The following is a 16,103-nucleotide window of genomic DNA, read 5'->3' as shown; positions in this document are numbered from 1 at the left end:
GGGGGGGGGGGGGGATTGGGGAGGTTGAAGCATTACATTTGAAATAAAAATTATTTTCGGCTTTTCCTACTTTTAGTTAGAAGCTTGTAATCTAACTTTAACTAAACTTGCAAAAGGATATTTTGATATAGTTATTTCTTATTAATAGCCCTGATAAGTGTCAATACGGACATTCAAAACATTGATTAAACGTTTCTGTAATCGTTTGTCATTTAGCTGTTGTGTTCTATGTATGAATTTGATAGGAACCTATCTAGTATGTGTGATAGGACTGTAGTTTGTCTGTATAGATCAGGGGTTCCCGGAACCAGGTGTCGCGACCCCAAATTGTGTCGGAGTGATAAGTAGGTAGGGTCGCTGATGTATGGTAGAGGATGGATGTACAAAACATCTAAGATTTGATAAATCATGTTGAATTTAACAGCTTGTACCATGGCTTACTGTAAAACAGGCCCATAGGCATCTCTCTATGCTCATGCTATAGAAATGTAGGCGCTTATTGCGACATCACTGTTTGGTTTTGGCTTATTTTACTTAATACCACCCCAAGACCAAACTCAAAAGTCCAGTGAAAGAAGCTCTAAAATTTCATGAAAAATATATATATTGACCTGGGGTCGCACTGGACACTTGAAAGCAGTGTTCACTATTAGCGCACTTTTTTGCGAAAATTGCGAAGCACTTTCGCAACTTTTTTTAGGGACTGCGAAATAGCACTTTTTTGCGATTTTGAAGAGAAATAGCACTTTTTTCCGATTTTGAATGGAATAAAAATTCAAAGTTAACAAATATTTTCGAGTATTAAGTTGACAAATAAGTAACATACTAGTACTTTTGTAACTCAATTCTGCATATCATAACGATATTTACCGGAATTCTAACCTATGAGATGCAGACATAGGAGATAAAGCTTTTGCATTAACGGCAAAATTCTTGTTTATAATATGATTATCATACAAGCACACTGATTCCGCTTCTCCCGCAAAAAACGCTCCCCGGGCGTTTCTTTGAAGGAGAGTGGTCATGTGACTATCAATGATATCGATGAATTTAAAATGACTATAAAAGTGTTAGTAAGGTGTTATAGTCACTTTGGATGAATTGTGACCAAACTGCACGATTTTCAAATCAGACGAAACTTTAAGCAGCATGTCACAGATTTGCAAAATCAACAAATTCACAAAATACCATTAAGTGCCATTTTATTGTAATCACAATGTTGAAAGGACGTGGCATTTTCAGGAATTTTGCGATATTTACACAACTATTTCTCATTGATATGCGAGGACGGGTGGGCAAAATTCAATATTTTTTTGAATCGAATATTTATAGGAGTACCGAATAAACGTGGTTGAAACATTAAAAAATCGGCAACAAAAACTTTTTACTGGTTAATTCCGTTATAATCGCTAATTGTTCTTGTCACCGATCGTTTTGGCGGCGATATCTAGGTTTTGGGTAATCTATATTCCCGCCCTCTCTTTTTTACAAATATGAATTCTTGTGGGTCGGCGGACATCGAAGTTTTATATTTCGGGTTTACCCGTTGGTTCACATCGGCAACAGCTGTTGAATACATTGAGGCCTCAAATTAACATTTGCGTTGGCTTTAATATTACCTATCAAGATTTGTAAATTTACCGGTTCCAATTTTATGCGAATGGTAATATTATTGTCCATACCGTGATGCAGATATTTATTAAAACGATAATTACCTTTCATGTATTTCTATGGTGATAAACTTCGCAAATCTGAAATTGTGCCAATCCTGAATGTTGATTTGAAATAGTTATTGAATAATTTGGCTATAAAGGCATTTCTGCGTGGTCATAAGACGAGATGACGTTAAGGAACAGCACTTCTTTTACAGGATATTTTATGTATGCGACTTAATGCTAAAAAAATTGGGCTCGAGTGCTTTTTTTCGAGTGCTCGAGTGCCTAATAGAGGTCAGGCGCTAATTGTAACTAATTCCCTCAAGTTTCAACGTGTTTTCAACAAAACAATACCCCGGCGATAATTATAGCTGAAATATTACCGAGCAATTCACAATTTTATTTATGGAATTTGCAAATTCACCAGTTTCTTGACGATTTTGATATTGTCACGCCCTAATTATTAGTGCAAAAAATACTCCCCTTCTTCCGCGGCGGTTTGACGGGTTCTTTGTTCCATTCTTTAGAAAGTTCTGACACTGGGGGTGGGGATATAGAATACTGAATCCGGAGGGTTGAATCCCTGTCCACTTACTGGTGATTTTCCGTTTTAAAATGCGTGAAACATTCTCTATTTTAAATTAAATGACGTTTCGCGGGCTAGAGTTCTCCCCGAAAATGATGTGTTCCAGACGTTAGTTAGAAGATAGATAAAACATTAGATTAATAATTTTCGTGACGCCCCGTTTTCGAAAATACAAAGTTATATCGTAAAAAATTACACCCGGTATCCGAAAATACAGTTGTATCTCGAAAAATGTGTTTTGTTACATTTAAAATAAAACATTTTTGCGATTAATTTAGATCATATTTTACTTTTCACGACACCCGTTTCCGAAAATACAAGGTTATATGGCGAAAATGTGTTTTGTTACATTTAAAATAAAACATTTTTGCGATTAATTTAGATCATAATTTACTTTTCAGGACACCCGTTTTCGAAAATACAAGGTTATATCGCAAAATGTGTTTTGTTACATTTAAAATAAAACATATTTGCGATTAATTTAGATCAAATTTTACCTTTCACGGCAACCCGTTTCCGAAAATACAAAGTTATATCACAAAAAAATGCGTTTTGGTACATTTATTTTGCATTCCCAATAAAATACATATTTTCCCTAATTAAGGTCGTCGATGAATCTTTTCCTGTCGTTCAAGCTCGACACACGTTTGGACGAGAGTGGGGCGGTTTTTTGGTCGACGATAAATTAAAAAGTTGCCACACGTTATTTGTATAACGATAATAACTGAAAATTAAGGTTTTATAATAGAAGTGAATTTGTCTCAAGATGGTATTTCACGATTCCTGCCCACAGAAAATAAACACGCTGACAGGCTTGGTTATAATTGATATTCGTTCAATTTATTTTACACTATTAATAAACGCGCCACACCACAATAATAATAATTTTCAACAAAACAAAGCCCCGACGGTCATTAAAGCTGAATTCGTTACCGAATTATTCACAATTTTATTTAAGGAATTTGCAATTTCAAGATCTCACTTGACGATTTTGATGATGTCATGCCCTAATTATTACTGCTTAAATGCCTCAAAATACAACAAATGTAATCATTTTCGACGATAACAGGCGCAACAATTCGTAAACGAACCGTTAACACGAAATTCGCGATTGATTTTACCTCTCTCTTGTTTACAATTTTAACATCCCGCCGGCCATGTATGGTCGAATAAAATGTTCACATATTCGAAACATGACCTGGCCAAGGATGGAAGGGATTCCTAAAGAGCTAATAGAAAGTACATACGCGAGGGTAAGATATTAATATCGAGAATATTTGTGAGCATATCACAGGACGGAAATATTTTGCACCCGGCTGTTTGTTGGCAGAACAACGATACGCTAAAGTTAATTGATCGAATACAGGGAAGTATTTATTTATCATCTCACTTGCGAACATCGAGGTTTTGGCGGAATTGTACGATCATGTTGTCTTTCTTAAATAATAACTTTTTCAATAAATGTTCATTTTACTTTTGCGTCGTTATTATATGTCGGGTTTTCATTTATTTCAAATTCGAAATTGTCCGAAATACTCCCAACAGGTGTATAGGTACAATAATAATAGTACTTACCAGGGAAGTTTAATACACACGATGTGTAAAATGCGTCGTAACTCCCGTTTATTAATTATAATTTTTTTTACATTCTGCTTAAAAAACAACGGCAGTCATCTCACGTAACTCTCGCGACCAAATCTTTTTTGTTTTGTATGGCATCGTCTTGGCGACGAATTTATTGCCGACTGAATTTTAATTGTGTTTTAGGACAAGTTATTTTCTGTTTGTTGGTTTCTAAACTTTACAAACTTGGGTAGCAATTACTATTAATGTGAGATTTGTGCATATGAACGATTGAAAATCGCGACTGGATGTCCGATATCTGAGAATGCGTAATTCTCTTTCAACATTAATTTTCAGGATATCAGCGTTCAGGATATCAAAGAGTGCTATTTATGAATGCTGAAAGTACATGACATTACTAAACATTTTGCCAATATATGATGTTTTGTGCCCGATTTAAACTAACTCGCACGCAAACCAAGGCATGTCGACATTTAAAAATTACTTGTCTTTGGGTAAGCTCTGAAATAGTATAATATAAATGTAAATGAGAAATTAGGTCACGCTAGCTCACGAAACGGGAGGATTTTGAAAGTGATGTTGTGTAATATTTCGGAGAAAAAAGTTTGAAAGGAAAGTAGGTCAACCTATCTCCTAAAGCAGGGGAGTATCCTGCGTAATATTTCGGAGGGAACGTAGGTTAACTTATCTTTTAAAACAGGGGGTGGCGACTTTCAAAGTGGTTCAAAATCACAAATTAATAATTATCAGATTAGGTTTAGGGATAAATCGAAAAGTTGAATATCCAGCGCACCTAACCCTAATTAGTTGATTGCTACTTATATTTGGGGGGGGGGGGGGGGGGGGGGGTTGCGGGGATTATTTTGCACGGGATTTGTACAAACAATCCATCCTGTAACTAATATGGTTTCCAGCCTGCCTCGTGTCTGTTAGATGGAAGGAGTAACAAGTGTGAAAGTCTTTGCTGTTTACCGAGTAAGGACACCGTGATACATTGCATGAAAGTTTTGTCCGCGGCAGGTGTTAGCAGATGTCATTTCGTTGCCATGAATTCGCTTGTTTTAATTAAACATGAATTCGCTTAAAGGGAACTGGGTTAACGAAAAGGCTCCTCCTTAATTCATAATATTAACCGGAGGAGCGCTTTTTCGAGTATCTATGCCGTTTTAAATGGGTTATATGCAGTGGCGCAACCAGCGGGGGGGTTACGGGGGTCGTGTCCCCCCCGTTTGAATTTCGTTTTTTTTTATTATTGTTCTATGTTAAAACAACGTCGTTCCACGGTCATAACAATCCGGTGAAAACTACTTTTTTCCAGTGCTTTATCACCTCGACGTAATTTAACACCGCCCGACTTCAATTATACCTTTTTGCTGATAGTTACGTAATAATCGCTAACCCCGCGTATATGTTTGTATTCGAAAATGAGATATGTTATCTCAAAAAAGTAGAAATCGCGCGCTGTCGATGCGAATTGAAAGCGACAATAGCATAATGCTATCTCTCTCTCTCTTGTGACGAATACTCTCGTGCTTCATCATCTTGACGCAATGTAACGCCGCCCGTCTTCATGTTATAATAATGCAGTAGAAACTCTGAAAATCTGGATACGAAATTTATTTTCGGAAAAATATTGCTTCGAATAACCTAAGATTTTCTACATATGAAAGGCCGAAAATCGAAAACGCCGCAAACATCCTACCGCCCCGTCCACGTTCTGATTTAAAAACATTCCACAATTATTTCATTTTTTATCGCAATCGAAAGCAGCCATGTGTGGCACGGCAATAACTAACAGTCGTCGTGAAAGGTTTTCAATAAACTCTGACTTGAAGTGCTTATAAGACGTCGAGGACGTTTTTGGTTGAAAATTTTTTACATTTGTTATCGTATATTTCAATTTAGTCAAATTTTTTAATTTCTTGCAATCTATAAAATAGCTTCGAAATATTATTTGGTTTCTATCGGAGATTTTATCGTTATCCCGGGTCCTGACGTCGTTGATAACAATATCGTTCATTTTAAGTTGGAGGTATTGGTTTATAATCAAAACATTATAACACATAACATGAAAAATTTAAATCAACGCTGACTCAAAAAGTGAAACACGTTTTTCCATCTTCATTCTCCATTATTGGCGGACGGAAATTTGGGAATCGGGTTTAACTAATTTGATTATGATGACGATGGTAAACAAAAGTACACAAACATACCATACCGTTCTTAGTTTTTAGTCGTTATTTCTCTGTCCTTTCTTCTTTCTATGTGCATATTAAGACCATAAAACGTGTTTTATTATTGAATTCTGCGCTGATTTGAATATTTCATGTCGGCTGTTATGTATTTTTGTTTGTAAATGAATACCGCTAACTTTAACTGAACTGATGTTGTTATCAATGCCGGATGCCGACGAAATCCGCGATAGATATTAAATACTATTTAAGAGCTATTTTATACGCGCTAAATTAGAAGAAATGAAAAAATTTCCTGTTATGTTCGGTCACTATCGAAACTGAGGATGAAAACAACTAATTAAGACACAATTTGCCGAGGACGCCTAAACCATCTCGACTAAGTTAAAATACCCGATAAGAAAATATTTTCAATCAAAAACGTCCTCGAAGTCTTATAAGTTCTTCAAGTCGGCGTTTATCGAAATTCTTTCATGTCAGCTGTAATATATTGCCGAACCACACATGGACGACGACGCCTAGGATATGTGCGCCATATTTGGGATTATTATAAACACGAAAAAACAGTATTTGAAGTTTGCGATATTTGAATTTAAATTCGATTTGGACATCCCTGCATTAAATTAGTCAGTTTTTAGTTGTGTTTCCAAAAATTAGTTGTAAACAATTATTTTAATTGTCATTATGTCTTCCGGTGAGCTTCAGTTTAGTTTAGAATTTTTCCGGGGTTAGGGTCGGGAAAAGGTCCATTCGCAAGAAGTGCATTTTGTTTTTAGTCTTGACGAATTCACCCAACGAGCAAGGCGCGGCACGAGGGAAACACTGGAATTTATTCAAGCCGTGTTTCACTATCCACGAGGCGCAAAGCGAGGAAAACGTTGAAAATAATTAACAGCTTTTCGTTAGCAATTCGCTGGAATGTAATGAACGGCGTTTTGCTACCCACGCGGTGCAAGACATAGCGAAGCGCCGTTAATGAACGAGTGCAAGGTAAGCGAAAGGCTGGGATTTAATCGATGGCGTTTCCCTTTTAACCATGAGCAATTTATCGTGGTCAGCGGGGCGACACCTAGTGGCGTTGCGACTTACGTCGTGGTTGCACTGTGTAAATTCCGGTTGGACCCCCCCGTTGAAAACGGCCTGGTTGCGCCACTGGTTATATGGAAGGCTAGGGCACCTAACTTGTTAAAATCGGCAAAAGCACTTTCGCACTTTTTTTTTCGACTGCGAAACACTTTCGCACTCATAATTTGCTTAGAGTTAACACTGCTTGAAAGTTGTCTTCGGGGTCGTCCTGATAAAAGCTTGGGAACCCCTGGTATAGACATTTGGGTGCTCCTGAAGTATGCGAACCAAGATGGCGGACAACGGAACGTAACATGGGTAACAGGTTAGGGTTAGACGATAATTTTTTTCCAATTTTCCCTATTTTAGTCTTATTATCAGTTCGAAGACTAGCCAAGAGCCTCCCGCAGTATTTATACCTAAAATTATGGCCTAACCCTAACCTAGTTCACATATTACATTCCGATGTCCGCCATCTTGGTTTGCATACTTCGGGAGCCCCGACATTTGTATCATTGACATTGCTATATTGTTTGCTTCCTGCCAGTTGTCCATGTTTATGAAACCGTATATTACCTCACAGAACGCCGACAAGGAAACGGCCTTACATTGTGCTGCTCAACATGGACACAGAGAGTCAGTGAAGATATTGCTTGACAACCATGCTGATCCTGAGGTTTGTATAAATATTTTATGCCCATGTTTTGTAAAATGCTTCTGGTAAGCAGGGAGTTGGTGTATATACTGTTGTGGGGATGATTTTTTAGGGTAGAATTATTTTTTGTATGGTTTTGATGAGTGCTGTGCAGTCAGAGTTTGACATTATTTTTCGTAACGTAGACATAGACTTGAAGTTGTATTTCCCAATTTTGGCAATTTGTTATATTTTTTTGACTGAAATAGATAAAGTTGTGTTCAAACTGCTTAGATTTTGAAGAAGTTTCATGTTTTACAAATTGTGAGCTATTTTCATTTTATTTATGTCAATTACCTGTATATAATTTTTGCTATTTCGATGAAAACAGAACAGTGGGAGATAAGAGAATGATTTTTTCTGGCAACTGATATCTCTTTACCATATTTCATCTCGTTGTGCATCTTATGGCCAGGCCAGTGTTTCCAAACCTATGGCTCACGACCCAAAACTAGGTCACCTTAAAATCATCTTGGGTCGCTCTGTTTTCCAGCAATAACTTGAAAATTGACAATTTCATTTTCTAGCAGATTTTATCGTTTGTTTTATCCTTGGGATGGAGATTTTACAAAATTTAACTTTTTAAAATGTATTGATTGCCTGAAAAAGGGGTTGGAAACCACGACCTTTCCCTTTTCATCTCATTATTTCAATTTTGCAGCTTCGTAACATCAGAGACGAGTCTGCTCTTGATCTGGCATCCCAGTATGGCCGATTAGAAGTTGTTCGATTGCTACTGAGTTGTCATCCAAAACTACTTGCCAGATCTCCAGAACGCTTTACTCCTTTACATCTCGCGTCTCGGAACGGTCATCGTGGGGTCGTCGAGTTATTGTTGGTGCATGGTGCTGATATTAATAAAGTGGTGAGTGGTATAAAAGTTGGTTTCGTGTTTTATGTCTGATTCGTGTTCTGCAGATGATCAAATTGTGGTTTCCAGTCTATATCGATGAATCATGCAAAATGAACCTATTTTATTAATGTCTTATTACAACCAAACATACCCGTTGAATGGCAAATGAACATTTTATACAGTGGAAAGTGTGGCGGGCCTGTGCATATTGCTGGTATCGGCCAGTGGGTGAAATCATTAAATCCATGCATGTCAGTGGCTTCTGGACTGAAGTCCATGCATCTGAAACAAATAACTGACCAACTGATCCCATGGTAACCGGCTGTGGTTTGCCATATGATTGAGTCATCATATTGGTTTTCTCTCCCCCGGGATAAATACCGGTATGTAAATCCTATACCATATCTTATCTAGTGCAAGTTCGAAGAATACTCTGCACAAAACCTTTCATTTCAAAAGGTCATTTTACAGTGATAATGGCAGAGTGGCAATACAGGGATTTTCCAAACGTGAAAGATGCTGTATGAAAAAGAATAACTCAATTCCCCAAATTCTTTTTTCCATTTACGGTAGTTTGTCCATCTTAGATATAATGAAATTTAACAACTTGGCTTGCAAACCCTCATTAAAACAGATGTCTACTGAATTCTAAAGTTCTTTTCCAAAAAAATCAGAAACTTAATCTGATCTGAAAAAAATGCAATTATCCTTTTTAGAATCTATATTTTCTAGTTACGGTAGTTTGTCCATCTTAACAAAAAAGAAATTCAACAACTTAGCAAAACTCCTGAACAATGAGGCACTATTGATACTGTGGGTTGTTTGAATAAGTTTATGCTGGCTTACCTCTTGTTAAAATATTTGTCAATATCCATGACCAAGTTTAAATAAATGATAATAATCCTTATTTAGTTATTGATCATGCTTGGTACTACTATGAAGATTTCTAGTTTTATTTGAACAATAAAAGTTATTTGATTCTCAATAAATTTTAGTTTTTTATTGTTTGCTCCAATTTAGTGGTTTTTGTTGTAAAATCTTGGATTTTAATAGGACTTCGTCTTTCAATTGGTATTTCAGAAGCAGAATGGCTTTTTATGTTTTTTTTATGACATAGGGATTTTAAGAACGGTTTTTTAAATCGGCAATATTCGTATATATTGGGGGGAATGGGACATGAGATTTAAATTAATGAACCCCAAAACATGGAAATTATAGTGATTCGATTCTAAAATCTCAATACGAAAATTCTGTTTGGCATTAGAATTTATTTGGCAAAAAAAAAATTAAATGATGACCAAAATCGAATAATCTACATTTGAAATAATATTTTCAAATAGGAATTATTGTATTTTTTCTGAATTGATTCATTTTGAGGTGAAAATTTTACAGAAACCATTGTGTATTGATAGAAATAAAATAAACCTTCCTTATTTATTTTCTATTTATAAATATTCAGATGTTAAATGAAATATAATGTCTGACCATTAGATCTTTAATGTTCAAAATCAAACTATACCAGGATCTCCCAAACTTTAAGCTCACTCGCTTCCAATTTATCGAAATTTCCCACGACCCCTGTTAAGTGGTCATTGTCATGTAAGCGCGCATCTTCTCGGGTCTAACGATCATCGGTTATGCAGGCACACTGTTTCTCTGATTCTATGTATTCTCTTGAAATTGTGAGGTTTATAATTTGCTATCAGTAGAGGTTGCGCAAGACTAACTCCCAATCCTTTCTCAATGCCTTTGCGCTAGTGGACTCGTATGCGTATAATGCAAAGATGCTGTAGCAGGAATAAAAATACCATATTATGCCATATTGCCATTCAAGAGTTCTGCAGATTGTAGTAAACTGCTTGTCTGAGGAAGTCTGATTTTGGTCAGACGAAACGTTGCAGAAATATTTGTGTTATTTTTGCAGCAGGACTCTTTGCATTGCATTGCAGAATTGCATTTTATAATTTGCGCTGGTTTCAATAGTCTAAAAAAGAATATTAGATGTGCTACTTTGTGTGAAATTGGTGTACTCTTTGTGCCCTTAAAATTCCTTGTGCAGCCATCTGTCGGGTCGCGACCTCCAGTTTGGGAAGCCCTAAACCAGGGGTCGGCAACCTACGGCCCGCGGAGTAATATAATCCGGCCCTCGACGCTTCACTGAATTATAGTAACAAAACAGTTATTTTGATGAATATATTTTTCACGTTACACAATTCATTGTGAGACGCGTGTAAACGAAATTATATTATAATCTAACAAGTATAAAATTCACAATTACTCGTTTAATGAGCCTATAATTTAATCATAATTAGACAAATGGCAACAAAACGCAGTAGAGTTAATGCTAAGTGCAAAGGGTACAATGGCGCCGAAGATGCAATGCAAAAAGGAAATAAATCGATATTCTATTCGAGAAATGCATCACCGATTCATTATTATTATAAAAAGTATCATCCGTTCGGATTTCAACTTTCTAAAAATATGTGCGACCCGTCAATGACTTGCAACCTTAATTTTGGCCCGCGAGTAACAAAAGGTTGCCGACCCCTGCCCTAAATATACCACCCTGTATTGTTACTGAAATTACGAATTTACTTTATTGAACATGACCAATTTCAGATTTATTTTCTGAATTGTTTTGTACTTTGAATATTGCAACCCATAATGAAATAGTAAACATTTAAAATTTATTTAGAATAGCTTTTTTTATCTTGTTGAAGTACCAGCAGACTTAATAACTTCACTGTTTGCCAACTACTTTTTGATAAATTGTTTACTTAGTGGAACGGTAATAAAACATCGACAATACTCTTGAATTTTTCGGATCGGATATTTTGTTTACCTGATAGTTGAATTAAGACGACTTTGTGCCGCACTGACGCCCGATCTTGATTGCTTAAGATAAGAGTACGGAAGCCAATCATATTGTGAACCTGTGTGTCACGTCCAGTTACCAGTCAATGTCAGTAATGAAATAGTTATTTCTAGATTATTGTTCCAGATGCATTTAACCTATGTTTATTTGAGCCACCCTACTCTGACCGAGCGTCTAGCCGTTATGGAAAATTGTCTGTCTTGCAAAACGTGATTGTAGTTTATTCTTGCTTTTAGAAAAAAATTCAAATTATTCACATTTTATTTTAGGCGTTTGGCATCTGATCCCCAAATAAAAATTAAACTGAGTAAAAATTTAATTTTCATATAAAAATCAATTAAAGAAATTTTATTTCAAAATACCTCAATTTAATTTAGTTACAGAAGCTTCTTACTTTGTTTAATATATTTAGTTTTTCAAATATTCTTCAAATGAATTTTTTATGTTTGCAAAGACTTCTTGAAATTTTCCTTGTTCAATATTGCCCACTTTAAAAGATATTCCATATTCCTGATATTGTAATTCAGTTGACTCATTTATGCCTAAATAATGAAAAAATAATTCTTTCACTTTGCAAATCCAGGGAGCGAATGGTACTGCATTGCATGAAGCTGCATTATTTGGAAAGTATGATGTTGTCAGTCTGTTGCTGAAGAGAGGAGCTGAGACCGGATCAAAGGATACAAGCGGGCGCTCTGCATTGGAACTCGTGTCGCAACTTGACACTCAGATATCAAGAGACATTGCTAAGCTCATCATAGGTAAGATTTTAGGAATTTAAAACTTTCAATTTGTTGTAATGTGACAAATCGTATTATTCTAAAATATTTTCAATTTTTCAACTTATCAACTCACATTTTTCTGTCTAATCAATGACAAACTCACCTCTTTTAGTAGGGAAAGGATGTTTTTTTCAACAAAAAAAAACCCGGTAAATCCGGGTAGTGTGCTGTTATTTCAAATACATTCTAAATGTTTATGAATGTGGGTTATTGAATATATCATAAATTAAAAACAGTTTTTTTTTCTTGATTATTCATTGCAAATATTTAAATTTTTCATGTGTGATAGCTCACAGATTTTTTATACTAACATTGAATCATCCCTGCGTGATTTCGAGCGTTAATGACTCGATAAACTAAGTTTGTTATGACTGATGACTTAGAAAATCAAAATTAACATTTTGTTTTTTAAATTTCTCATTTTTTCATCATAAATGCGGTAAATGTGGATATTTTTTGTTAAAATATTTATATAACAACCTATGACATGACTTTTTATGTTTTATTTCATGCTTAATATGTTGACTGCCATATCAATTTAGGATTATAACAATCCTAATTAGGCTTTGGCTCATGTGTGATAGACAAGAGCAGTACTTCTGAGTAAAAAAGTTTCTGGGGGAATAAATATAAGACTTTGAGCAAATGGCCAGCAAGCTGAGTCCATGACAAAATTTGTGAAAAAATTGTCTTTATTTTGATTTGATTCTATACTGTGTGTGTCCTATAGCAGGGCTACTCAACTATTTTTATCGAAGGTCCGCAAACAAAACTTCAAAATTATTTGGGTCCGGTCTTTCCAGAAATGATATTTCGGCATCCTTAAACGAGCACTTTCTCGACCGACTGATGATTAGTAGCAAATTAAAATTGTTTATTATGGTGTTATAGTTCTTTTCGTATATATTCAAAACTATGAAAGTCATTTTATAATAGGAAATTCAAAAAGTGGGGCTAATGATTCAAAATAAATAATTAGGCGCGGTCCAAATCCAATACTCGAAAGGTCCGGATTTGGACCGCGGTCCGCCAGTTGAGTAGCCCTGTCCTATAGGATGAGCGCTTGTTCGAACTGCACAAACAAACAAAACTGAATTTGTAACTTATTCATGATTATTTGCACACTTGTAGACATAGCTATAATTTTACTTAAGAGTTCACTAGATAGTTTTTTAATTTTTTTTCACTCCTTAAATGTAGATACTAATTTTTATCGGTTTCAATAAATAATCCATGCATCTGAAAAAAAGGTTGATCATTGCCATACCCAACATGGACTGGAAACTGGGTGAGAGCCCATAAGTTACCATGTGATTTAGCCATCTTTTAGACGTTCCTCCCACCCAGGTTAAAAAGTGAAATCCTAACCTACTCGTAAAAGCTTTATCTAAACTTAAAACCGGTGTTTTGCTGTCTCTGGTGCTTTTTCTTAAACTTACAAATAAAATTTCAGCTCGGATCCAGGAAGGCGAAGATTATGAACCGTTTTGTGGGATTGTTTCTTCTACTCCCCAGCGGAGAAAACTGGGTGAAGGTGATTGCTGCTGATTAGAGACTACTTTCTAACCTTTAACCTTTGCTTGGTGATCTTTAATCTTAGAATCGGTGATGTGTGACTAAATCTGATTTCTATAGCAATCATTTCATTTGACCTTTAACCCCTGTGTTCAATTATGCTTTACAAAACAGCTAATCCTCCTTAGCAATCATTTCATCTGACCTTTAACCCTTGCTTTCTGTGAGTTGTGTCTTGAATTAATTTCTTTATCAGTCATTTGACCTTTGACTCTTGTGTTCAGTGACGCGTGATCAAAATTAGTTTCTTCAATAATCATTTCCTCACCTTTGACCTTTCACCTTTGTCTTGGGGTATCTATATCTATTTTGATATTTCCATCCCGGGCTGTGGTCTCTGTCAATTGTCTTTCATTTGTTTTCTGTGAACTTTGACGCCATAATGCCTCCTACCTCTACTGCTTCTGAATTTTCTAACTTCAACTGGATGGTACATCATGACTCGCTTACTTGACTTTTCATTGAGCGAATATTTATAATAAACACTCTTTGGTCATATGTGCTAATTTTTCACCTGGTTTCGTATTTCTATCTCATTAAAATTTAGTCTATATTTTTGTAACTCGATTTTTGGTGAGTTTTCTTTTCTTCTGCGCAAGAGTTTGCACTCATGAAAACAAGATTGGCTACTTCTCGTGCATTCATATACTTGTTGGTGTCATTGTGCATGTTACTCATTTGTTTTCTGTAGACACCTGTTGCTATATTACTATCTAATATCTGTTTCATCTTGGCTGTTGATGCGTTTGGTCAGCATGGCTCTATGAAATAATGCAAGTCCTTGGCAGCTGTATTTTGTTCTTATTTAACAAATAGCAAACATTTACATAAATCATGGCTAGATAGTCCAAATATAGACTTCTGATGGTAATCAGGCAATGATATCAGTACTCCCGTAGTATGTGAACCAAGATGGCAGACACCGGAACGTAGTATGTGTACCAGGTTGGGATTAGGCCATAATTTTATTCCGATTTTTTTTATTTTAGTTCTATTAGGAGTCCGGGGACTAGCCAAGTGACCGTAGTATTTGTACGTGAAATTGTGGCCTAACCTTAAACTGATACACTTACTACGTTTCGCTGTTCGCCATCTTAGTTCACATACTACGGGAGTACCATATTTTCTACTAGTACTCACAGTCTATGCGGTGGATAGCTTGACGCTGGTGTAACTTATACATGCTTGTCAAAACATTGTGAAAATGACGAGAGGACTAATTTAATTGTCGCATTTCCCATATTTTGGGATGAGTAAGAAAAATTCCATATTGTGTTGTCAACATAGATATGTGTTACACTAAACCTGACATGGGCCGAATCCGGCTCGTTGGGTAATTCAATCTGGCCCGCCTGATGCTGCCACAACCAAACTAAAACCAAATTTGGATGTTTTAGCTAAAAAATAACTCAATCAATTCAAAATTGCGATCGAATTTAGTTTTAGCACAAGGGTTATGTTGTCCGCTTTTTCTTTTGTAACACTGTAAATATTGTTTATGAAATGTAACCTTTTGCGTCACTATTACATGGCCCGCCAGTCTAGGTGGGCAACGTTTTTGGCCCCTGGTTCAAAAACCTCGAACACCCCTGCGCTAACTACCCGGTCATCGCTAATGCCAAAATATTCTCTTCTTCATGTCCGCTGTAGCTAAGCGTTTTACTTATTTAATTTTGAAATCCTTAACGATTGCTATTTCTTTTACTAATAATACAAATAAATGAAATAATTTATGAATAGTTTTAATAATTTCTTGTCTTGTTATCAAATCATCGAGTCGAGATTTGATTTTATCATTCACACAAGGTGCATGATTGTTTGCGAGTCTGGTCCACTTTAGTGCATTGGAATCGGCCAAGTGTGACTGGGCAGAATAATCTTCTGCACCAAGCTTCGGAGTCTGTCAAGAGTGACTGGGCAGAATAATCTTCTGCCAATGATTGATTCTGCTATCCACACATCCATGAGCATGTTTTTGTTGTTTGTCCTTATTTGGGACTAACCTTCTTAACTAGAAGTCAGTGTTATCAGCGTTACTAATCAGAACAGTATCATTCTAATAGAAATAAGAACATGCTGCCTTTATGCGCTTCATTGGTTTCTGGGTTATTAAGAGGTGATTGTACCCAAGTAAATCGTCATTTTAAAAGCAAGATGGATTACTTGGAACATTTTTTTTCGCGAATTAAACGTGAATTAAAATGTGTTTAAAATGATTTTGAATCATTTTCTAATATTTTTT

At 35.8% G+C, this 16,103-nt stretch overlaps 1 protein-coding gene and 1 long non-coding RNA gene across 5 annotated transcripts in view; one reads left to right on the top strand and one right to left on the bottom strand.

Moving 5' to 3' along the window:
* LOC144411892 (uncharacterized) overlaps nt 1-11,974 on the bottom strand; it is a 71,105-nt gene extending 59,131 nt beyond the window's left edge. The window contains exon 1 of the long non-coding RNA XR_013468994.1: nt 10,745-11,974. This is a non-coding gene — a long non-coding RNA (uncharacterized LOC144411892). The remainder of the gene's footprint in view (nt 1-10,744) is intronic.
* LOC120334115 (uncharacterized) overlaps nt 1-16,103 on the top strand; it is an 87,660-nt gene that overhangs the window by 5,667 nt on the left and 65,890 nt on the right. For 3 of the 4 annotated variants that reach the window (XM_078109574.1, XM_039401567.2, XM_078109573.1), the window contains 4 exons: nt 7,666-7,758; nt 8,438-8,641; nt 12,088-12,265; nt 13,740-13,820. In XM_078109574.1, the coding sequence (XP_077965700.1) occupies nt 7,666-7,758; nt 8,438-8,641; nt 12,088-12,265; nt 13,740-13,820 (556 nt within the window). The remainder of the gene's footprint in view (nt 1-7,665; nt 7,759-8,437; nt 8,642-12,087; nt 12,266-13,739; nt 13,821-16,103) is intronic. The other variant, XM_078109575.1, reaches the window with a different exon arrangement.

The sequence above is a fragment of the Styela clava genome, chromosome 15 (genome assembly GCF_964204865.1).
Source record: "Styela clava chromosome 15, kaStyClav1.hap1.2, whole genome shotgun sequence".
NCBI classification, from domain to species: Eukaryota; Metazoa; Chordata; class Ascidiacea; order Stolidobranchia; family Styelidae; genus Styela; species Styela clava.
This window is presented reverse-complemented; position numbering and strand designations above follow the sequence as displayed.